Below are 25,214 nucleotides of genomic sequence, written 5' to 3' on the forward strand. Positions count from 1 at the left end.
ACAATAGATTTCCCATAAAAACAGAAAATTGTTTTCTCATGCATATGCAAAATTAACAGCATTAGGTAGGCCCAAAATACAGTACATACATTTTAAGAAATCTATAGTTAAAATGTAAAAAACCACACAGATTCTGCTTTTTAAATGTCTTTTTTTTGTTTTGGCTTTTTTTTAAAAGGGACCTATTATTTAATGTGGCAATACCTTTGAGACTTTAACTTACCCACGTGATCTTGAGAGGTTTTTTTTCCGTAAAATATTATGTATCATGTTAGTGGTAAACTTTGACTTTGACTTGTGTTTGGGGGCGTTCACACTACCGTTGGTGTCCGACTGCAGTGTCCGTTGCTACTGTCCGTTCAAGATTTTAGCAACGGACACTAGCTGTGTCCGTTACAATTTCCATTCATTTCAATGGGATTTCATCTGTTGTCAGTTTGTGTCCGTTTGTGTCCTTAAGGGTCCGTTAACAACCATGTCCGTTTTTTCAAGCGGACAGAGAAATCACACATGCAGGATTTTTTTGTCCGTTTGAAAAAACGGACATAAAGTGTCCGTTTTTTATTTAACATGAAGGTCTATGGGCAACGGACATATAACGGACATTAACTGATGGCCATCAGTTAGGGAGCGTTCACACTACCGTCGGTGTCCGACATGCAGGGTTTTTCTGTCCGCTTTGTAAAAAAAAATATGTAAACTTTTTAGCACAACTGCAGGGACAGTATTGTTCTATACAGTAAAATGGTCAAAATTGGCACCAGGAAAAAAAAAGGATTTTTTGGCCGTGCTCAGTGAGCTAGGAGAAAAGTGTTAAACTGCATCAAAATCTGTGTCATGCTAAAAACAAAGTTTTTTTTTATCTTTATTTAATCTTATCTTATATTACTTTCTTAACTCCTTGCTGCTCAGTAACATACTGTTACCGTGTAATGAACATATTGTGGGTGGTTCAGGGACAGCACTCACTTCAGCTCCTAAAATACACCCCTTGATTTCTGTGTCCAAGGGGTGACATGGCAGCCAGGCAGCCAATCAACGGCGACCTGGCTGACTTTCTCTATTGTACATAGGGATACCATGTGTTATTTACTGCATTACAGAATTATTACAGTACATAGCACTGGCGATCAAGAGGACCCAGGTTCCAGTTCCCTTGAGGGATAAGGGAAAAAAAAGTGTAAAAGTTATTTTAACCACTTCAGTACTGGGCCAATTTGTGTACATTTTAGGTTTGTTTTGTATGTGTAGTTTAGAGGGCTGTAACATTTTTCTCTTATGTCTCATTCAGCTAATTTTTATGTCTTTTTTCGGGGACACATAGGTCTTTATTTTTATGTTGTTTTTATTTTCGAATGTGTTTTAATTTTTTTTTTTATATCTGGGAAACTATAAACAAAATAGGAGGGAAATTGTGTCTGGTTTTCACTTTTCTTTTTTTTATTAAATAACACAAAGTGCTACTGAAAAACTTTATAAAATAGTTTTTCCTCTCTGTTATGGTAATTTTTATTTTGTATGGTGTTGTTGGGGGTGGGGCTATAACCTTTAATAACAGCATTTTATTGGCATATTTTACTTATTTTTTAAAATTATTTTATTTAATTTTTTTAAAAACTTTATTTTTTCAGATGGTCTTGGAGCGCTGTATACACAGTGATCGAGAAGGCAGGGAAGGGAATAAATCTTCCCTGTCTTCTCTCTTTTATTCATATGCTAATTAAGTTTCTCTGTGGACCCGGAAGTGTCTGTTTGCTGTACATACATATAGAGCAGACAGTGCAGAGATTAGTCATCAGCACAGCAGCCTCTGCTGTACATACACAGAGAATAGCAGAGAGGAGGGCATGGTGAGACTTTCGGTGCACAGAGAAGGATAATTAGCATATGAATAAAAATGTACTTATTCAAAATCTACTGAGGCAATTTACATACTAAAAGTATGTGTGAAATAGCCTTTCTCTAGGCTATGCAAGGATGTGCTTAGCTAAAAATGACGTTTCCCAATGATAGAGCCCTTTAAAAAAAACAAAAAAAACCCAAAACCTTAATTTGAAAAATGCATAACGCAAACAAAATAAAGTAAACAAACATATTAGGTAATCGTGTGTAATATATACATATGTAAACACACTGCAATGCATAAAGTAATTTGTTTTGGCCTCCCCCAAATATAGTAAGAAAAAGTGATCAAAAAATCATACAGTTGAAGGTTTTTTTTTTGGTTTTTTTTTTTAACATGTAAGCCCCATAAATGTTAATGAAAGCTAATAAAAACTTTATATATACACCTTAAAATGGTGCCAAATGAAAGTAAAATTATTTGCACAAAGAATAAGCCTTCACATAGCTAAATCTGAATTATGTAAGGCGGAAAAAGTTATTGACTCTTCCTTCAGAATAAAATTATTAATTTAATTTTTACACACAAATCTTCTTGAATATTTACTTTCACACCACATTAATTGCACTATTAGTTATTAGAGATGAGCGAACACTAAAATGTTCGAGGTTCGAAATTCGATTCGAACAGCCGCTCAATGTTCGTGTGTTCGAATGGGTTTCGAACCCCATTATAGTCTATGGGGAACAGATACTCGTTAAGGGGGAAACCCAAATCCGTGTCTGGAGGGTCACCAAGTCCACTAAGACAACCCAGGAAATGATGCCAACACCTCTGGAATGACACTGGGACAGCAGGGGAAGCATGTCTGGGGGCATCTAACACACCAAAGACCCTCTATTACCCCAACATCACAGCCTAACAACTACACACTTTACACACTCAATACCACATCTCTGACAGTAGGAAAACACCTTGAAACATGTGTATTTGGCACTTGCAGTGAGGAGAGCTTGTCACCAGCAGTGAATTTGGCCCTTGTAGTAAGTTGAGGTTGGCACCAACATTTGTTTTGAAAATCAGGGTGGATTGAGCCTCTAACCAGCAGAGTTTGGGCAAATTCATGGTGGAGGGAGCCTCTAAACACCCCAGTTTGGGCAAATTCATGGTGGAGGGAGCCTCTAAAAACCCCAGTTTGGACCAATTCATGGTGGAGGGAGCCTCTAACCAGCCCAGTGTGGGCAAATTCATGGTGGAGGGAGCCTCTAAAAAACCCAGTTTGGACCAATTCATGGTGGAGGGAGCCTCTAACCAGCCCAGTGTGGGCAAATTCATGGTGGAGGGAGCCTCTAAAAAACCCAGTTTGGACCAATTCATGGTGGAGGGAGCCTCTAACCAGCCCAGTTTGGGCAAATTCATGGTGGAGGGAGCCTCTAAAAAACCCAGTTTGGACCAATTCATGGTGGAGGGAGCCTCTAACCAGCCCAGTTTGGGCAAATTCATGGTGGAGGGAGCCTCTAAAAAACCCAGTTTGGACCAATTCATGGTGGAGGGAGCCTCTAACCAGCCCAGTTTGGGCAAATTCATGGTGGAGGGAGCCTCTAAAAAACCCAGTTTGGACCAATTCATGGTGGAGGGAGCCTCTAACCAGCCCAGTTTGGGCAAATTCATGGTGGAGGGAGCCTCTAAACAGCCCAGTTTGGGCAAATTCATGGTGGAGGGAGCCTCTAACCAGCCCAGTTTGGACCAATTAATGGTGGAGGGAGCCGCTAAACAGCCCAGTTTGGGCAAATTCATGGTGGAGGGAGCCTCTAAACAGCCCAGTTTGGACCAATTCATGGTGGAGGGAGCCTCTAAAAAACCCAGTTTGGACCAATTCATGGTGGAGGGAGCCTCTAAACAGCCCAGTTTGGGCAAATTCATGGTGGAGGGAGCCTCTAACCAGACCAGTTTGGACCAATTAATGGTGGAGGGAGCCTCTAAACAGCCAAGTTTTGGGAAATTCATGGTGGAGGGAGCCTCTAACCAGCCCAGTTTGGACCAATTCATGGTGGAGGGAGCCTCTAAACAGCCCAGTTTGGGCAAATTCATGGTGGAGGGAGCCTCTAAAAAACCCAGTTTGGATCAATTCATGGTGGAGGGAGCCTCTAACCAGCCCAGTTTGGACCAATTAATGGTGGAGGGAGCCTCTAAACAGCCCAGTTTGGGCAAATTCATGGTGGAGGGAGCCTCTAAAAAACCCAGTTTGGACCAATTCATGGTGGAGGGAGCCTCTAACCAGCCCAGTTTGGACCAATTAATGGTGGAGGGAGCCTCTAAACAGCCAAGTTTGGACCAATTCATGGTGGAGGGAGCCTCTAAAAACCCCAGTTTGGACCAATTCATGGTGGAGGGAGCCTCTAACCAGCCCAGTTTGGGCAAATTCATGGTGGAGGGAGCCTCTAAACAGCCCAGTTTGGGCAAATTCATGGTGGAGGGAGCCTCTAACCAGCCCAGTTTGGACCAATTAATGGTGGAGGGAGCCGCTAAACAGCCCAGTTTGGACCAATTCATGGTGGAGGGAGCCTCTAAAAACCCCAGTTTGGACCAATTCATGGTGGAGGGAGCCTCTAAAAAACCCAGTTTGGACCAATTAATGGTGGAGGGAGCCTCTAACCAGCCCAGTTTGGACCAATTAATGGTGGAGGGAGCCTCTAAACAGCCAAGTTTGGACCAATTCATGGTGGAGGGAGCCTCTAAAAACCCCAGTTTGGACCAATTCATGGTGGAGGGAGCCTCTAACCAGCCCAGTTTGGGCAAATTCATGGTGGAGGGAGCCTCTAAACAGCCCAGTTTGGGCAAATTCATGGTGGAGGGAGCCTCTAAACAGCCCAGTTTGGGCAAATTCATGGTGGAGGGAGCCTCTAAAAACCCCAGTTTGGACCAATTCATGGTGGAGGGAGCCTCTAAAAACCCCAGTTTGGACCAATTCATGGTGGAGGGAGCCTCTAAAAAACCCAGTTTGGACCAATTCATGGTGGAGGGAGCCTCTAAAAAACCCAGTTTGGACCAATTCATGGTGGAGGGAGCCTCTAACCAGCCCAGTTTGGACCAATTCATGGTGGAGGGAGCCTCTAAACAGCCCAGTTTGGGCAAATTCATGGTGGAGGGAGCCTCTAAACAGCCCAGTTTGGGCAAATTCATGGTGGAGGGAGCCTCTAAAAACCCCAGTTTGGACCAATTCATGGTGGAGGGAGCCTCTAAAAACCCCAGTTTGGACCAATTCATGGTGGAGGGAGCCTCTAAAAAACCCAGTTTGGACCAATTCATGGTGGAGGGAGCCTCTAAACAGCCCAGTTTGGACCAATTCATGGTGGAGGGAGCCTCTAAAAACCCCAATTTGGACCAATTCATGGTGGAGGGAGCCTCTAACCAGCCCAGTTTGGACCAATTCATGGTGGAGGGAGCCTCTAACCAGCCCAGTTTGGGCAAATTCATGGTGGAGGGAGCCTCTAAACAGCCCAGTTTGGGCAAATTCATGGTGGAGGGAGCCTCTAAAAACCCCAGTTTGGACCAATTCATGGTGGAGGGAGCCTCTAAAAACCCCAGTTTGGACCAATTCATGGTGGAGGGAGCCTCTAAAAACCCCAGTTTGGACCAATTCATGGTGGAGGGAGCCTCTAAAAACCCCAGTTTGGACCAATTCATGGTGGAGGGAGCCTCTAAAAAACCCAGTTTGGACCAATTCATGGTGGAGGGAGCCTCTAAACAGCCCAGTTTGGACCAATTCATGGTGGAGGGAGCCTCTAAAACCCCCAATTTGGACCAATTCATGGTGGAGGGAGCCTCTAACCAGCCCAGTTTGGACCAATTCATGGTGGAGGGAGCCTCTAACCAGCCCAGTTTGGGCAAATTCATGGTGGAGGGAGCCTCTAAACAGCCCAGTTTGGGCAAATTCATGGTGGAGGGAGCCTCTAAAAACCCCAGTTTGGACCAATTCATGGTGGAGGGAGCCTCTAAAAACCCCAGTTTGGACCAATTCATGGTGGAGGGAGCCTCTAAAAACCCCAGTTTGGACCAATTCATGGTGGAGGGAGCCTCTAAACAGCCCAGTTTGGACCAATTCATGGTGGAGGGAGCCTCTAAAAACCCCAATTTGGACCAATTCATGGTGGAGGGAGCCTCTAACCAGCCCAGTTTGGACCAATTCATGGTGGAGGGAGCCTCTAACCAGCCCAGTTTGGGCAAATTCATGGTGGAGGGAGCCTCTAAAAACCCCAATTTGGACCAATTCATGGTGGAGGGAGCCTCTAAACAGCCCAGTTTTGGCAAATTCATGGTGGAGGGAGCCTCTAAAAACCCCAGTTTGGACCAATTCATGGTGGAGGGAGCCTCTAACCAGCCCAGTTTGGGCAAATTCATGGTGGAGGGAGCCTCTAACCAGCAGAGTTGTGGGAAAGCAGGGTGGAGGGAGCCTCTAACCAGCAGAGTTGGTGGAAATCAGGGTGGAGGGAGCCTCTAACCAGCAGAGTTGGGGGAAATCATGTTGGAGGGAGCCTAGTATTAGCAGAATTGTGCAACGCTTATGGTGGATGAGTATGAGGATGCGGAGGAATTGGAGAGGTTGAGTACAGACATGGAGTTTCATGTTGGGGTGCTTTACACAGGTGGGCACAAAAATGAAGGCTCTATCCAGTGGTGGTTCATTTTTATCAAAGTGAGCCGGTCGGCACTCTCAGCTGACAGACGGGTGCGCTTGTCAGTGATGATGCCACCGGCTGCACTGAACACCCTCTCAGATAGGACGCTGGCGGCAGGACAGGACAGCACCTCCAAGGCATATAGGGCAAGTTCAAGCCACAGGTCCAACTTCGACACCCAATACGTGTAGGGCGCAGAGGGGTCGGAGAGGACAGGGCTGTGGTCGGAAAGGTATTCCCGCAACATGCGCCTATACTTCTCACGCCTGGTGACACTAGGACCCTCCGTGGCGGCACTTTGGCGAGGGGGTGCCATCAAGGTGTCCCAGACCTTAGACAGTGTGCCCCTCGTTTGTGTGGACCGGTGAGAACTTGGTTGCCTACTGGAGGAACTGCCCTCCCTGCCGCCAACGTCACATGCTGGAAACATCTCCATCATATTCTGCACCAATTGCCTGTGGCAAGCATTGATGCGATTGGCCCTCCCCTCTACCGGAATAAAAGACGAGATGTTGTTTTTATACCGGGGGTCAAGGATAGCAAAGATCCAGTACTGGTTGTCCTCCATGATTTTGACAATACGCTTGTCGGTTGTAAAGCACCCCAACATGAACTCAGCCATGTCTGCCACAGTGTTAGTTGGCATGACTCCTCTGGCCCCACCGGAAAGTTCAATCTCCATTTCCTCCTCATCCTCCATGTCTACCCATCCGCGCTGCAACAATGGGACGATTCGAAGTTGCCCGGAAGCCTCCTGTATCACCATCACATCATCGGACAACTCTTCTTCCTCCTCCTCCTCCTCCTCCATTAAACGCAGTGAAGCGGACAGATGTGTGGACCTACTCTCCAGCTGTGACGGATCGGATGCTATCCCTAACTCCTCTGTGTGATCTGAGTTATCCCTGATGTCAATCAGGGATTCTCTCAGAACACACAAGAGCGGGATTGTAAGGCTCACCATCGCATCCTCAGAGCTCACCCTCCTTGTGGACTCCTCAAAGACCCGTAGGATGTCACAAAGGTCTCTCATCCATGGCCACTCATGGATGTGAAACTGAGGCAGCTGACTTTGTGGAACCCTAGGGTTTTGTAGCTGGTATTCCATCAAAGGTCTCTGCTGCTCAACCACTCTATTCAACATCTGAAACGTTGAGTTCCAGCGTGTGGGGACGTCGCACAAAAGCCGGTGTTGTGGCACATGCAGGCGTTGCTGGAGAGATTTTAAGCTAGCAGCGGCTACTGTCGACTTGCGAAAGTGGGCGCACATGCGCCGCACTTTCACCAGTAGCTCTGGAACATTGGGGTAGCTCTTTAGGAAACGTTGCACCACTAGGTTGAAGACGTGGGCCAGGCATGGAACATGTTGGAGTCCGGCAAGCTCCAGAGCTGCTACCAGGTTCCGGCCGTTATCACAAACGACCATGCCTGGGCCCAGGTGCAGCGGCTCAAACCATATTGCCGTCTCATCGAGGAGGGCATCCCTCACCTCGGAGGCAGTGTGCTGTCTGTCCCCCAAGCTAATCAGCTTCAGCACAGCCTGCTGACGTCTACCAACGCCAGTGCTGCAACGTTTCCAACTCGTAGCTGGGGTCAATCTAACAGCGGAGGAGGAGGCGGTGGCGGAGGAGGAGGCGGTAGAGGAGGAGGAGGGGGGTGTTCTTCTCGTGTCCCTGCCAGGAATGTTAGGCGGGGAGACGAGGTACACCGGGCCAGTTTGGGAAGCAGTCCCAGCCTCAACTACATTCACCCAGTGTGCCGTCAGTGAAATGTAGCGTCCCTGTCCGCATGCACTTGTCCACGCGTCGGTGGTCAAGTGGACCTTTGTGCAAAGCGCGGAACTAAGGGCCCGCCTGATGTTGAGTGACACGTGCTGGTGCAAGGCGGGGACGGCACACCGGGAGAAGTAGTGACGGCTAGGGACGGCATAGCGAGGTGCCGCAGTTGCCATCAGGTCCAGGAAGGCGGGAGTTTCAACAAGCCGGAACGCCAACATCTCCTGGGCCAGCAGTTTAGCGATGTTGGCGTTCAAGGCTTGCGCGTGTGGGTGGTTAGCAGTGTATTTCTGCCGCCGCTCCAATGTCTGAGAGATGGTGGGTTGTTGTAAAGAAACGCCTGATGGTGCCTTTGATGGTGCAGGAGAAGGAGATAAGACAGGACCAGGGAAGGATGAGGTAGAAGTCAACAAAGTGGCGGAGGCAGATGAAGTGGTGTCCTGGCTCGTCCTCTGGAGTGCATCGCCAGCACAGTCAGCAGTGGCAGTGGCAGAGGCAGAGGCAGTGGCAGAGGCAGTGGCAGTGGCGTGAACGGCAGGCGGCCTTTGTCCTGCCGTTGCTGCCTGCCACTGATTCCAGTGCTTGGATTCCAAATGACGGCGCATTGAAGTGGTGGACAGGTTGCTCTTCTCAGAGCCCCTAATCAATTTCGAGAGGCAAATTGTGCAGACAACACTATATCTGTCCTCGGCGCATTCCTTGAAAAAACTCCACACCTTCGAGAAACGTGCCCTCGAGGTGGGAGTTTTTCGGGGCTGGGTACGAACTGGAACATCTTGGGAGATTCCGGGTGTGGCCTGGCTTCGCCTAAGCTGCTGACCTTTGCCTCTGCCTCTAGCTACCCTTTTTGGTGCTGCACCTGCCTCAACATCCACACTACTTTCCCCGCTTGACATCCCCCCTGTCCAGGTCGGGTCAGTGTCCTCATCATCCACCACTTCCTCTTCCAACTCCTGTCTCATCTCCTCCTCCCGCACAATGCGCCGGTCAACTGGATGCCCTGACGGCAACTGCGTCACATCATCGTCGATGAGGGTGGGTTGCTGGTCATCCACCACCAAATCGAACGGAGATGGAGGAGACTCTAGTGTTTGAGCATCTGGACACAGATGCTCCTCTGTTAGGTTCGTGGAATCGTGACGTGGAGAGGCAGGTTGAGGGACAATGAAAGGAGCGGAGAACAGCTCTGGGGAGCAGGGACAGTTTGGGTTATTGTTCTGTAAAGCTTCGGAATTTTGGGAGGAAGGAAGACAAGACTGTTGGGTAATAGGAGGAGAGGAGGCAGAGTCTGACTGGCTGCTGGACAATGTGCTGTAAGCGTTCTCTGACAGCCATTGCAAGACCTGTTCCTGGTTCTCAGGCCTACTAAGGTTTGTACCCTGCAGTTTAGTTAATGTGGCAAGCAACCCTGGCACTGTGGAGTGGCGCAATGCTTGCTGCCCCACAGGAGTAGGCACGGGACGCCCTGTGGCTTCACTGCTACCTTGCTCCCCAGAACCATTCCCCCGACCTCGCCCACGGCCTCGTCCACGTCCCTTTCCGGGAGCCTTGCGCATTTTGAATTCCTAGTTAGAAATTGGCACTGTATACCAGTAGTAAAAATTGTGGGTGCACGTAACCCCAATATATTCTTTGAATTCCCAGTCAGACACTGGCACTATATGGCAGTAGCAAGAAATGAGGGTATTTGTATTCCCAATATATTCTTTGAATTCCCAGTCAGACAATGGCACTGTATACCAGTAGTAAAAATTGTGGGTGCACGTAACCCCAATATATTCTTTGAATTACCAGTCAGACACTGGCACTATATGGCAGTAGCAAGAAATGAGGGTATTTGTATTCCCAATATATTCTTTGAATTCCCAGTCAGACAATGGCACTGTATACCAGTAGTAAAAATTGTGGGTGTATATAGCCCCAATTCTATTGCTAGGGGACTTGCAGGGTATTTCTGGGGTGAAGGTGGGGGGGCACACCGTTGGAACGGGTATCGGGGTATATATCGGGTATACGGGAATACACTGACAGTGTATTCCATTCAGGATCCTGGGAAAGCTGGGTTGCGGCGATTGAGCCCGTCAGTGCCACGTTACACTGACAAGCTTCTCCCTGGAATTTAGCTCTTACAAGAGCTGTTGGTTGTCTTCTCCTTCCTATCCTAGCCTGTCCCTGCCTACCCAGAATCTAAGCCCTAGCTAGCTGGACGGAAACCTCCGTCCTCGGTGAATTGCAAGCTCAGAATGACGCGAACCTGGGCGGCGCTGTTCTTTTAAATTAGAGGTCACATGTTTTCGGCAGCCAATGGGTTTTGCCTACTTTTCTCAACGTCACCGGTGTCGTAGTTCCTGTCCCACCTACCCTGCGCTGTTATTGGAGCAAAAAAGGCGCCAGGGAAGGTGGGAGGGGAATCGAGTAATGGCGCACTTTACCACGCGGTGTTCGATTCGATTCGAACATGCCGAACAGCCTAATATCCGATCGAACATGAGTTCGATAGAACACTGTTCGCTCATCTCTATTAGTTATCAAGGAGTAGTTCAGGCGCTCTGTATGTAACCATTTCAGAGGTCAGCCTGTCCGTTGTTTTGGTCCTCTAAACTAGTTTTACTTTCTTTGACCTGGCACATGTCAACAATTATCTCTCATATCTCGCCACTTTGGCCAGAACAGATTGGTTTGAAGAATGTGTGCTTTTCAAACTTCTTGCCTTGCTATAGACAAGAATTATCAGAAGCCAGTGAACCAATTATGAATGGAATCAGTCAGGCTAAAAAAATAGAGAAGTTGGAGGTTTGACTTACCGACCACATAGGCTTGTTTAAGACATACACAATAAAAGTCATTTTACACACAAAGAACAAAGATGAAATCTTACTTTCAGGACTCCTTGTTGAATAAGTGAAGATGGATGATTAACTAATACTATAAGGACATCTGCTTGGATTATTTCATTGAAAACATCGGCTACCATTACGTCTGGCATGGTAATCAGCACTCCATATAAGAGTCTATAAAGCCCACAGCACACAAGGTGCATACATTCATCCACTGATCTGAAAATAAAAAAAAAAATAATATTTGACAAAGCATTTGCTTAATACACCTTTTTAGATAGTTATGAAAACTGTAAAGCCTGTATAAACAAAGAGTACACGATCAATGAAGCGCTAAGGGGAAAATAGAAATCCTGCTTGATACAAGTTGCCGAGTAAGCGATCAATGAAACCCTATGGTGAAAATCAAACTCCGGCATGATATGCGCATCTGCACACAGCACCACACGCCAGAGGATTAGATACGCGCATCTGCACACAGTACCACATACCGTAGGATTGGATATGCACAACTGCACACAGTTCCACACACCAGAGGAATAGATACATGAATCTTCACACAATACCACATGCCAGAGGATCAGATACATGCGTCTGCACACAGTACCACACGCCATAGGATTAGATACGCGCCTCTTCACACAATACCACACGGGTGAGGATTAGATACATGCCACTGCACACAGTACCACACACCAGAGAATTAGCTACGCGCCTCAGCACACAGTACCACATGGGGGAGGATTAGATACGCGCATCTGCACACAGTTGTACATGCCAGAGGATTAGCTACGCACGTCTACACACAGTTCTACACGCCGGAGGATTAGATACACGCCTCTTCACACAACACCACACGGGAGGATTAGATACACCTGCCTGCACACAGTTCCACAGGCTGAAAGATTAGATACGGGTGTCTGCACATAGTACCACACGGGCGAGGATTAGTTACGCGCATCTGCACACAGTATCACACACCAGATGATTGGATACGCACATCTGCACACAGTTCCACATGCCAGAGGATTAGAAACGCACGTCTGCACACAGTACCACATGCCGTAGGATTAGATACACGCATCTGCACACAGTTTCACACACCGGAGGATTAAATACGTGCGTCTGCACACAGTACCACATAAAGGAGGATTAGATACATGCATCTGTACACAGTTCCACACGCTGAAGGATTAGATACTGGTGTCTGCACATAGTACCACCCGGGGGAGGATTAGATATACACACGGTTCAAGACACCGGGAGTTTAGATACGCACATCTACACAGTACCACACGCCGGAGGATTGGATATGCACATCTGCACACAGTTCCACATGCCAGAGGATAAGAAACGCACGTCTGCACACAGTACCACATGCCATAGGATCAGATACGCGTGTCTGCACACAGTACCACATGCTGGGGGATTGGATACATGCATCTACACACAGTACCATATGCCAGAAGATGGGATACGCGCATCTGCACACAGTACCAGATGATGTACGATTAGATACGCGCATCTGCACACAGTACCAGATGATGTACGATTAGATACGCGCATCTGCACACAGTTCCAAACGCCGAAGGATTAGATACGCACATCTGCACACAGTACCACACGGGGAGGATTAGATACATGCATCTGCACATAGTACCACACACCAGATGATTGGATACGCACATCTGCACACAGTTCCACAAGCCAGAGGATTAGAAACGCACGTCTGCACACAGTACCACATGCCGTAGGATGAGATACACGCATCTGCACACAGTTTCACATGCCGGAGGATTAGATATGCTCATCTGCACATAGTACCACACGGGGGAGGATTAGATATGCACGTCTGCACACAGTTCAAACGCCGGAAATTTAGATATGCACATCTACACACAGTACCACACGCCAGAGGATTGGATATGCACATCTGCACACAGTACCACATGCTGTAGGACTAGATACGTGCATCTGCACACAGTACCACATGCTGGGGGATTGGATACATGCGTCTGCACACAGTACTACATGCCAGAGAATGGGATATGTGCATCTGCACACAGTACCAGATGTCATAAGATTAGATACGCGCGTCTGCACACAGTTTCACACGCCGGAGGATTAGATACGCACGTCTGCACACAGTTGTACACGACAGAGGATTAAATACACGCGTTTGTACACAGTACCACACGCCGGAGGATTAGATATGCGCCCCTTCACACAATACCACACAGGGGAGGATTAGATACGTGCCTCTGCACACAGTACCACATGCCAGAGGATTAGATACGTGCATCTTCACACAGTTCCGCACGCTGGAGGATTAGATATGTGCGTTTACACACAGTACTACATGGGAGAGGATTAGATACATGCCTCTGCACACAGTATCACAAGCCGTAGGATTAGATATGTGCCAGAGGATTAGATAGACGGCTCTGCACAGAGTACCACACAGAGTTTTACTCCAGGTTTCCATAGCAACCCAGTCATTTTTCTTCACTGCTGTATGTCAGCTTTAAAGAAGCAGGGCAGTGTGGATGACACTATTACACAAGGTCACATTCACACAGCTCTACTCCAGGTATCCATAACAACTTATCACAGGTTTTTCACTGCCAAAATGAGATACACATAATCACATGCCGCTTATGGACATACATGCAAACAACATACAAAATACACCAGTGCAAAATTGGACAATTCTTATGGGGCCACTACACAAACAAAAAATTTAATATACCCGTGCGAAGCTGGGTCCTCCTGCTAGTATAGTATAGATTTTAGTATTCTGAAAGAGTATCTGTAATAATAAAGATAAAGTAAAAGTTAAATAATACAGTACCTTTCTTCCATATACACTGCATCTGCATGAGCAAGTCCAAATACTGAAGGCAAGGAAAAGCTACCCCATTCTTCGGACTGTTTCTTGTCAGGAACATCTGGCCAACTTGAACTGGGTAAAGATCCATTTAAAGGAAAAGCAAGACTGACACTGCCTTGTCCTTTCCTAGAAGAGTAAATTCCTTTTAGTTTGTCAGGCCTCTGCAAAACTGTGTCTTCTCCAACGCCTTCCTGGCTTATTAATGCACTTGACTCATTTGGAGTGCTTTGGTCCAAATCTTCTCTAGGTTTCTCAGAAACTGTGATACAGTCAGAAAGCATACCTGATTCATAGACTGACTGAGCTGACTCACAACTGCTCACATTTTGATCTTCTTTCTTCAGTACGTCTAACCTGTGGTAAGATTCGTCCATTGCATTTTCCATTGCTTGTTTGCTGTCTGATGAGTCTGTCAAATCAACTGTACTCTTATGAAAGCTTCCTCCTAACCTTTTCGGCTGTATTCTGGGTGAACAAGAGGGAGATGCTGGCAAACTCTTGGATCGATATCTCTCAACCACAGGAAGATGTATATGCTGCTGCGATGAAAATATTGAAGTTTCTACTCCTACATTAAAGAAAATACACAATGTTTTAAAGTCAATTTTCAATTCACTTGTTTCTACAAAATGCTATTTTTTTTATTTTTATTTTTTGTAAATGTAGATTGTGAGCCTCATATAGGGATCAAATTGTACTTTTTTTTTTTCCATTTAAGTATGTCTTTGTAGAATGGGAGGAAATCCACGCAAATACGGGGAGAATATACAAACTCCTTGCAGATGTTGGTCCTGGCAGGATTCGAACCCAGGACCCCAGCACTGCAAGGCTGCAGTGCTAACCACTGAGCCATCGTGTTTGCCCCCTACAAAATGCTATTTTAAACATTTCAAAGAAAACAGAATATTGTAGACGAAAAAAACATAACATGTTTTAGGAAATTTAAATGTTATTTTTAAACATTTGTCATTAAATGGGTATTATCAGAACATGTTCAATGCTTGTATCCCAACAGCACATATGAAAATGGGTTGGGTTTTGTTACGAGTGAGATTAGAATAGGCACCAAAACACAAATTAAAGACAAGTTTAAAAAAAAGCATTTTTAATACCCTGCATGCAACCTATTTATATAATTGAAATACCATTAGTACTTCAGTAGATGGTATCAGTACCATATTTATGCTGATAACACTCACCTCCTTTCATGACATCACCCCTGCATTGATATGTAATGTAGCATAATATGGAAGCCACAGTATAGCATATTATACTGTATGGAGGCCACGGTGGAGCATTATACCTTGCTGGGACCACTGTGGAACATATTATAATGTATGGTGGGCCACTATGGAGAATTATACCATGCTCGGGCCACTGTGGAGCATATTTTACTGTGGGGGGCCACTGTGGAGCATTATACCATACAGGGGCCAGTCTAAAGCATATCATACTGTGCAGGGGCCGCTACGGAGCATATTATACTGTTCCGGGGTCACTGTGGAGCATTATACTATGTGGGGGCCAATGTGGAGCCTATTATACTGTATGCTGGTCACTGTGAAGTGTTATAATGTGCAGGGACCACCGTGGAGCATATTATACCCTGCATGGGACACTGTGGAGCATATTATACTGTTCATGGGCCACTGTGGAACATATTATACTGTGCAGGGGCCTCTATGGAGTATATTTTACTGTGCGCGGGTCATTGTGGAGCATATTATAGTGTGAAGAGGGGACTGTGAAGCCTATCAAATCAAACAAGCTTCATTGACACGTCTCAATAGATATTTAGCATTGCCAAAGCTAGTAAAGTGTGTGTGTGTGTGTGGGGGAGAGTTGGGGTTGGGGGGAGAGTGGTGGGTATGTGGGGGTGGGTGATTTGGTGTATAACAGTCTGTGGGGTCTCATCTTCCTCTTAGTTGGGGTTGGCTGTATGGGGGGGTGGGGGTGTGATTTGGGGTTGAGACCCCAAATTCATGGGGTCTCAACTTCCTCTTAGTTGGTGACAGCTGTATGGGGGGTATGAATTGGGGTATAACAGTCCGTGGGGTCTCATCTTCCTCTTGTTTGGTGACAGCTGTACACGTATTGGGCAGCGATCTCCACAGTGGCCTCCTCTTCTTCCAGTAGGATGTAGAGTTTCCTCTTCTCATCTGCATTTGTGAAGTCTGGGATGTGGGAAGAGTCTTTGGAAGAAGACGGTCCTCACAGCTGAGTATTTGGTGCAGTATAGCAGGAAGTGGGCCTTGTCTTCTAGGGCCCCCTGGTCACAGTGCTGGCAAATTCTGTTCTCCTGTGGCTTGTACGTCTGCCTGTGTTGCCCTTTCTCCATCTCCAGGCTGTGGGCACTCAGTCTGTAGCGGCTCAAGGTCTGTCTGTGTCTGGGATGGGGTATTCTCTCCAGGTAGGTGGCCATGGTGTAGTCCCTTTGCAGGGATTGGTACACGGTGAGTTTCTTGGAGTTATTTATTGCGCTTCTCCGTTCCTCGATGTACCGCTCTTTGTCTCTCTTGATAGATCCTTTTAATTGAGCCTTGTTCAGGACATGTTGGGGGTTTTGGCTTGGCAGGTGGTTGTTGTTTGGTTGCGGGGTGTCGGGTTTGCTCAGGGCTCTGTGGTTTAGCCAGGCTTGGTGGTGGTAAGAGCTGGGGCTGCTGCCCTGTATATGTGTCCAGAATGATAGTGCCCTCTTCTGCATGGTGATCAATAGGGGGAGCCTCCCTAGCTCTGCCCGGCATCGCATGTTGGAGGTGCTGCGATGGACATGGAGGAGGTACTTGCAGAACTCAAGGTGGAAGGTCTCTGTTGGGCCGGAATCCCACTTTGACTGGTCTGGGAAGGTGGCTGGGCCCCAAACCTCACTGCCATAGAGAAGGATCGGAGCGATGACTGCGTCAAATATCTTCAGCAAGACACTCAGCGGTGGTTTGAGGTGGTACAGTTGTCTTCTGAGGGTGTAGAAGGTTCTGCAGGCTTTTACTTTCAGGGTTTCTACTGCTGCTTTGAAGCTCCCTGATTGGCTGAGCTCCAACCCCAGGTAGGTGTAGCTGTTGGTTTTCTCCAGTGTGGAGCCTTTCAGTGTGAATTGTGGGGTGGGGGCTTTGTTGTGGACATTGGTTTCTTCTGAAATACCATGACTTTGGGATTTTTTTTCTTTTTTTAATGTAGATTGTGAGCCCCACATAGGGATCACAGAGTACATTTTTCCCTATCAGTATGTTTTTCCGGAATATGGAATGGAAATCCATGCAAACATGGGGAGAACATTCAAACCCCTTGCAGAAGGTTTTCTGCCCTTGGTGGGATTCGAACTGAGGACTCCAGCGCTGCAAGGCTGCAGTGCACTGAGCAACCGTGTGGCCCACGACTTAGGTTTTCTTGTGGTTGATGGGTAGAGCCCATGTGGTGCTGAATTTTCCCAGCACCAACAGGCTTTCTTGGAGGTCTTTCTCGGAGGTCTTTCTCAGTGGGGGACAGGAGTAGGAGGTCGTCGGCGTATAGCGGGAACTTCACCTCCCGGTCGTTCAGGGTGAGGCCTGGTGTTGGTGAGGCTTCTAGGGCTGCAGCCAGTTCATTGATGTAGATGTTGAAGAGCGTTGAGCTCAGGCTTCCAGTGTAGGAGCTCTTGATGACATCATACGTTCTTCCTCCTATTCCACTCTCTAGGAGTTTCAGGAGCAGACCCAGGTTCCATACTGAGGTCAAACGCCTTCTTACGAAGTCTACGAAGCAGGCAAATATCTTGCCTCTTCTGGTGTTGTGGACATGCGTCTTGATGAGGCTGTGCAGCGTGTAGATATGGTCCGTGGTGTGGCGGTTTGGCATGAACCCTGCTTGGCTCTTGCTGAGGACCCCGTATTGTGTGAGGAAGGTGAGGATTCTGTTATTGATGATGCTGTTGAACAGTTTCCCTAGCGTGCTGCTGACACAGATCCCTCTGTAGTTGTTGGGGTTGTATTGGTCTCCATTTTTGTAGATGGGGGTTATGAGGCCTTTGTTTCAGTCTTGGGGGAAGTGTCCTGCATTGAGGACGAGGGTGAATAGTTTTGCCAGTGCCGCGTGTACTGCTGGAGGGCTGTGTTCGATCATCTCTGGTAGGATGCCGTCAGGGCCCCTGTATGTCTTCCTGTTTGTCTTTTAAGGTGATTGGTGAGTCCAGAGGGTTCTGGAAGTCCTTGATGACTTTCTCCATATCCCTCAGTTTTGTGGTTATCTGTTGCTGTTCTGGGGTTAGGACTTCTTCAGGGATGTTTTTGTAGAGATCTCTGAAGTAGTTGAGCCAGATGTTGCCATTTTGGATGTGGCGGGAGTTTTTCTTGGGTTTTGTGCCCATGTGGTGCCAGGTCTCCCAGAATGAGCTGTCTTTGAGGGAGTCCTCAAGTTACTTCATTTTGTGGGAGAGGTACCTCTGTTTCTTCTCTCTGAGGATGCCTTTGTATTGCTTGCGTAGATTGTCGTAGGCTTCCCTCACCTCCATAGAGAACGACGTAGAGCCTTGAAGTCGCTGTGAAACCATTTGTGAGACTGTTTGTTAGTAGGTCTCTTAGGCTTTGTCTGTTTCAGGCCTGCTAGTTCTGCTGTGGTGTACAGAATGTTATTGAAGTCCTTCACTGCTTGGGTAACACCTTTTTGGCCTGGCTGGTAGGAGCTCATATAGAAGTTTGTGAGCAGTTCCTTGATTTTGGGTCAGTTGGCCGCATTGGTGTATTCGGTGGCTGGCCCATTTAAAGGATGGTGGCAGGTTATAGAGAGCAATCTGGTGGGGCTGTTGTGTGGGTGGCTTGTCAGTGGATCTCATGTACAGCAGGATCTGGTTGTGGTCCGACAGGTGTGTCTCAGGGGTGACTATGAAAGCTCTATGTCTGCTGGGTCTGCGTCTGTAATGACATAGTCCACCACGCTGTTGCCCATGTGGGAGTTTAAAATGAAGCGTCCTTGAGAGTCCCCTCTGGTACGCCCATTCATTATGTACAGTCCCAGACTCCAGCACAGGTTCAGCAGCTGTCACCCGCTCTTGTTGACTCTGTCATAGCTATTTCTTCTTGTCTATGCGGACTCTAGAGGGAACCTCGCCTCTCAGGATATGCGGGTTTTCATCAGAGACAGGTAGTCTTTCTCTGTGCCCGTCCTGGCGTTTAGGTCGCCGCAGATCAGCACTCTGCCTTGGGACTGGAACTGGGCAGCTTCCCTTTGTAGGACCTCATAGATGTCTGGGTTGTGGTAGGGGGACTCTGATGGGGGGATGTATGCTGCACAGAGGTATATGTCATGTTGGCCGTTGAGGATGGAGCTGCATGTGATTGTCTCCGCGTTTAATGGCTTTCACATGTTCTTTAAGCTCCTCCTTGAACCATATTATACCATGTAGAGGCCACTGTGAAACATACTGTGCAGATGCCACTGTTGAATATTATACTGTAAAGACACCACTGTGAAGCATATTTTACTGTGAAGCAATATCATAGCTCTCAACCGTCCTGCATTTAGTGGGACTTTCCCCATATTAAGCTCCTGTGTGTGGTGTGATGTGGTGTACTGTGTGTGTGTGTGTGTGGTGTACTGTGTATGTGTGTCTGTGTGTGGTGCATATGTCCCAACCATCCCAAATTCTGCAGGACATTCCCGGATTCTGGGTCATGTCCTGCAGTTCCTGTTGGTGGAATGTATGTCCTGGTTTCAACTCATCTGCGACCTCCAGATACAGTGAGGGAGGAAGCAGGAGCTGTCGGCACAGCTCCTCAGGACTTTGGCTGCATTTAACACCATGACTGTTGAAGCTACGGTCATGAGAATTTGCTTTTTTTCCCGGTAAAGAGGAACAACAGACTTTGGGACAGGAGGTCGGCTTGTAGAAGAATAGACCTGTAAGGATTGGAGTCAGGGTCAGGCAGTGCAAAGTGACACAGCTGGGAAAGCAACACTGTGCAACTAATGACAAAAGGGGTCGCAGGCCCTGCAGCTATAACTATGCTGTAATATCTGAGATGAGGCAGACCAATGCACTTCCTAATTGAAGTGTGCCTACCACGGCTCCTAACCTTCTATCCTGGCGGCTAGGATAAGGGGAGAGGAGGCCCTGAAAGTCCTAGGGACTGGAGTCACGGGGTCACACCTAAACAGAAAGCACAGTGTCAATGCAATGCAAAACAAAAGACTAAACAGCATGGAACAAGGGGGGACCACAAGTCCCAGCAAGACACAGAAGAGAAGGCGAGGTCAGACGAGCAAGAGGTCAAGCCAGGAGATATAATAAAAGGTACCAAATCAAAAGACAAGGGATAGTCAAAAATACAAGCCGGGCCTAAAAACCAAGAAACATATGGAATACAAACAGACAGGGAATCAGACTGAGCAGAGGAACCAGGAACCACAAAGTGAATGGCTGGCAAGGATCCATGCCTGGGTGGGGTTTAAATAGCAGCAGAGAACACACCTGATGGCTAATGGCATGGAGACTGAAAGCAAGGAAAAGATTAACCCTTAATGACCTAAGCACACCCAATAGAACTCCTAACATGTCTCCCAGGGAGACGCCGCGCAGCAAGGAGACCGCGGCGACTCCATATCTTGACAAGACCAAGGAGCATCTGCCAGCAGGAACAAGAGATCTGCAGACCAGGTCCTGCGGGGTCAATCTGGGGCCGCTAGGATAGCCAGGACCCTCTTTGGTTTTGAGCTTTTTGAGAACTCGAGGGAGAAGAGGAAGGGTAGTATACAGGTAAAGAAAGTGGAAATCCATCCTGGGAATCAAAAGGGCCTATGACTATTTACCTGGGTTCAGCTTTTCTCGGCTTAGGAAGTCTACAGCCCAATGTCCATTCCTGAAATGAGAACAGGGTCAAAACATGACTCTGCCCAAAAAAGAGAGCAGAAGGCTTCCTGCATAACCGCTCAGCTCCAGGTGCCCTGATTGTTCAAGTAAGTGACCACAGTGGAGTTGTCCGTCTGGACTCTGACTGAACAGCCCTGAACGAGATAGAGCATTAGATTCATCTGGAGAGAGGCTTCTGATTTGGACCTCAGGCCCTGAATGGTCAAAGCTCCGAAGGCCACTTCCCAACTGGAAAGACTGGTTTGGGTGAAAATGGAAGTGAAGAAACAACTTTCCCTGGGAGATACCTGGGGAGGAGAGCCACCAAAGAAGTTCCTGGCGAACCTGGGATGGAGACTTGTCCCAGTGTGCCAGAATCACCAGTTGCAGAGGATGCGAATGGAATGGAGCATAAGGGATGGACTCAAAGGTCGACACCATCGTGCCCTGGACCCACATGCATAGACGAAGAAAGCACAGAATTTTTCCCCAAAGGAGGGACACACTAGACCGTCGAGCTTGGATCTTGGATTGCGGAAGGAGAATCTTTCCCTTATGAGTATCAAGAAGAATGCCCAGGAATCCCATGTGCTGGGAAGACACAAAATAGGACTCGATGAGCCAGCTAAACTGACGAAGGAGATCCAAAGTGATTTGTAAGCTGGTGATATTATCTGTCCTGCAGGTTACTTTCAGCAGGCAAACACACTGGATCACTCAAACTTAACCCAAATAAAATGTAACTTTTATTAATAACATTTAAAAAGGTGTAATCGACCTCAACACCCAAAGTGAATATGGACGCATCCTTTAAAACAGCTCAGGACGTTGGTGTGGTTAAAACCACAATTCCCAGAGCCCAGGTGGTGGACTCGGTACTAGCAAGGGGTTGGTCAACGTTGCCTAGATAGCTGTTAGATTATAATTACAATCCTTATGAAGAGCTCATTGAATAGTTTACAGGGTAGTGCTGATTATATGTACTATGGGACGGAGAGGTAATATTGTAGCTGAGGAGTTTCAACTTTAACAGTTGACTAGGACATATTGGCTCCCCAGCTTATTTGACGAATGCCCTTATCTTCGGTATATCTGTATGCTTAGCGTGTACCTAATATTCCCCGCAACATCTGTATGCATACCAGTAGGTGTGATTAGGGTAGACTGTTGAGACTCAGGGGCTGACCTGAGGAATCTGCTGTAGCACAATGCTATGAATAGGTGTCAGCCTAAGCCCAATTAGGATCTCACAGTCATGACCACGCTCTCAAAGAAACATGAAATAGTGATCATGGGAGACTTCAATTACCCTGACATTCATTGGGAAACCCACACAGCCAAGAGTAAAGGCTCCATCAAATTTTTATCCTCTCTAGCAGACAACTTCATTGCCCAGCTAGTAGAAGAAAACACGAGAGGAACATCCATTTTGGACCTAGTCCTAACCAACAAAGAGCACATGGTTAAGGGACTACGGGTAGCAGGGACACTGGGATTCAGCGATCATGCTATACTTGAGTTTGGGATTGCAAGAAGAAGAAGACCTGAGAAGACACAGACTTCAAGGCTCGACTTTAGCAGGGCAGACTTCAGGAGCCTGAAGGCAAGGGTTAGCAGAATTCCATGGTGCAAAATTCTTAAGCACAAAAATGCACATGAAGGGTGGGAAATCTTCCGTAGGGAAATCATTAAAGCACAGGAACTAACAATACCTAGAAGGAAGAAAAATGGGAAGCACCTAAAAATATCAGGATGGATGACCAAAAAATTACATAACCTGCTAAAAAGGAAAAAGGAAACATACAAAAAGTGGAAGATGGGAACTATACCTAAGGAAGAGTAAACAGCAGTCTGCAGACTCTGCAAGACAAGCATCAAAGGAGCTAAGGCTGAACACGAATTGAAGCTTGCAAAAGAGGCAAAGAGTAAGGTAAAAGGATTTTGGGGATATGTTAAAAGCAAAAGAAAAGTGAAGGAGACCATTGGAGTCCTGAAGAATGACAAAGGAGAAACAGTTAACATGGTGGAACAGCAGGTGGAGCTACTAAATTCATATTTTGTATCCGTCTTCTCCCAAGAAACTAATGGAAATATCGACATTAATGGTGATGGAGATGAGGGGAAGGAGGACTCCAAGCTGACTATAAGCAAAGGTCTGGTAAGAGAGCACTTAGCCAAGTTACAGGAAACCAAGTCCCCAGGACCAGATGATTTACACCCTAGAGTCCTGAAAGAGATAGCAGAGGAAATAACAGAACCCCTTGCTATAATCTTCGGTAAGTCATGGGAAACAGGAGTGGTCCCTTTAGATTGGAAAAGGGCAAATGTTGTCCCCATCTACAAAAAGGGGAAAAGGGACGATCCAGGAAATTACAGGCCGGTAAGTCTGACCTCGATAGCAGGAAAAATCTTTGAGCAAATTGTCAAGGAACATTTACTTCAGTACCTGGATGGGAAGGCATTAATTAACCAGAGCCAGCACGGCTTTATGACCAATAAATCTTGTCAGACTAACCTGATTTCCTTCTACAACAAAATCACTGAATGGTTGGACCAAGGGCATGCCGTGGACATAGTATATCTTGACTTCAGTAAGGCATTTGATAAAGTATCACATAACCTTCTTATTGAAAAAATGATTAAGTATGGCTTTGACAAAAAATCAGTTAGGTGGATTCACAACTGGCTTAATGATCGGGCACAACGAGTAATACTAAATGGCTACACATCGAACTGGAAGAAAGTCAAAAGCGGGGTGCCGCAGGGCTCTGTTCTGGGCCCAGTACTTTTTAATATCTTTATAAATGATCTGGACGATGGAATTATTGGGGAACTCATAAAATTTGCAGATGATACGAAGATAGGAGGAATAGCCAACACTAGAGAGGAGAGAGAGTGTATTCAAAAGGACTTAGACACATTGGAACAATGGGCTGAGGCGAACAAAATGGTATTTAACAGGGACAAATGCAAAGTTCTACATCTGGGTAACATAAATGTAAAAAACATATATAGTATGGGAGGAATAGAACTAAGTGATAGCATAGGGGAAAAGGACTTGGGCATAATAGTAGATCACAAATTCAACATGAGCCAACAGTGCGATGCTGCTGCAAAAAAGGCTAATAAAATTCTGGGATGTATTAAGACAAGCATTGAATCTAGATCAAGAGAGGTCATTATTCCGCTGTACTCTTCCCTGGTCAGACCACACCTGGAATACTGTGTACAGTTCTGGGCGCCTCAATTCAAGAAAGACATTGATATATTGGAGCAAGTCCAGAGAAGAGCAACCAAAATGGTGGAAGGTCTGCAAACCATGTCCTATGAGGAGCGGCTAAAAGAATTGGGATTGTTTAGTTTGCAGAAGAGAAGGCTGAGGGGAGATTTAATAGCAGTCTACAAATATCTGAAAGGTAGTCACAGTGCAGAGGGATCTACCCTATTCTCATTAGCACAAGGAAGTACAAGAAGCAATGGGATGAAACTAAAGGGAAAGAGATACAGATTAGACATTAGGAAAAACTTTCTGACAGTGAGGGTAGTGAGAGAGTGGAATAGGCTGCCACGGGAGGTGGTGGGCGCTCCATCAATGGAAATCTTCAAGCGGAATCTGGATAAACATATAGCTGGGATGATTTAGGAAAACCTGCACTCGCAGGGGGTTGGACCCGATGGCCCTTGAGGTCCCTTCCAACTCTACCAAAAAGAAAAAAAAAAAAAAAAAGCCCTTCATATATCTAGTGGCCATCCTGAGCTGTTGTATAGGACGTGTCCATGTTCACTTTGAGAGTTGAGGTCAATTACACCTTTTTAATTGTTATTAATAAAAGTTAAATTTTATTTTGGTTAAGTTTGAGGGACCCAGTGTATTTATCTATATGTAATTGGTTGCTGTTCACCCTGAGTATATATTACTTTCAGCAGGAGGTCATGCAAAAATGGAATGACATGACTCATCACCTTGGTAGGGGAAGGGGAGCGCAACAAACTGGCAATGACGTAAACCCACCGCGAAATGAAGAAAACACTGATGGCACAGCACAATGGAAATATGTAGGTTGGTGTCGCGAATACTGATGGAAGACAGGAATTCGCCAGCCTCCATACAAAATCTGCAGACACAGACAAATTGGATAAACAGGACAAACAATCATCATCTAGGTTGGCGAGCCAGGATTCCCGGAAGGCGAACAGCCATCCTCCTAGGGAGTCGCAAATGGGGGAAGATCTTCATGCAGAGGAGGGCTTGGAAGGAGGAGGCCTGGAGGACTTGAGCTATGACTCCCAGGCAGGTCTAGCCTTGAAGGAGGTTTTCTAGGAATGAGAGTCTCAGGAAGACTGCCCTCTGGAGTGCGAGTTGGCGTTAAAAT

The 25,214-nt window shown here is 46.7% G+C and overlaps 1 protein-coding gene across 1 annotated transcript in view; it reads right to left on the reverse strand.

Annotated features, from left to right (window-relative positions):
- Window positions 1-25,214, reverse strand: part of LYST (lysosomal trafficking regulator) — a 393,838-nt gene that overhangs the window by 133,038 nt on the left and 235,586 nt on the right. The window contains exons 22-23 of the mRNA XM_075267816.1: window positions 13,986-14,592; window positions 11,176-11,353 (exon numbers count right to left, since the gene is read on the reverse strand). Of these exons, the coding sequence (XP_075123917.1) occupies window positions 11,176-11,353; window positions 13,986-14,592 (785 nt within the window). The remainder of the gene's footprint in view (window positions 1-11,175; window positions 11,354-13,985; window positions 14,593-25,214) is intronic.

This window comes from Leptodactylus fuscus, chromosome 3 (assembly GCF_031893055.1).
Source record: "Leptodactylus fuscus isolate aLepFus1 chromosome 3, aLepFus1.hap2, whole genome shotgun sequence".
Lineage (NCBI taxonomy): Eukaryota > Metazoa > Chordata > Amphibia > Anura > Leptodactylidae > Leptodactylus > Leptodactylus fuscus.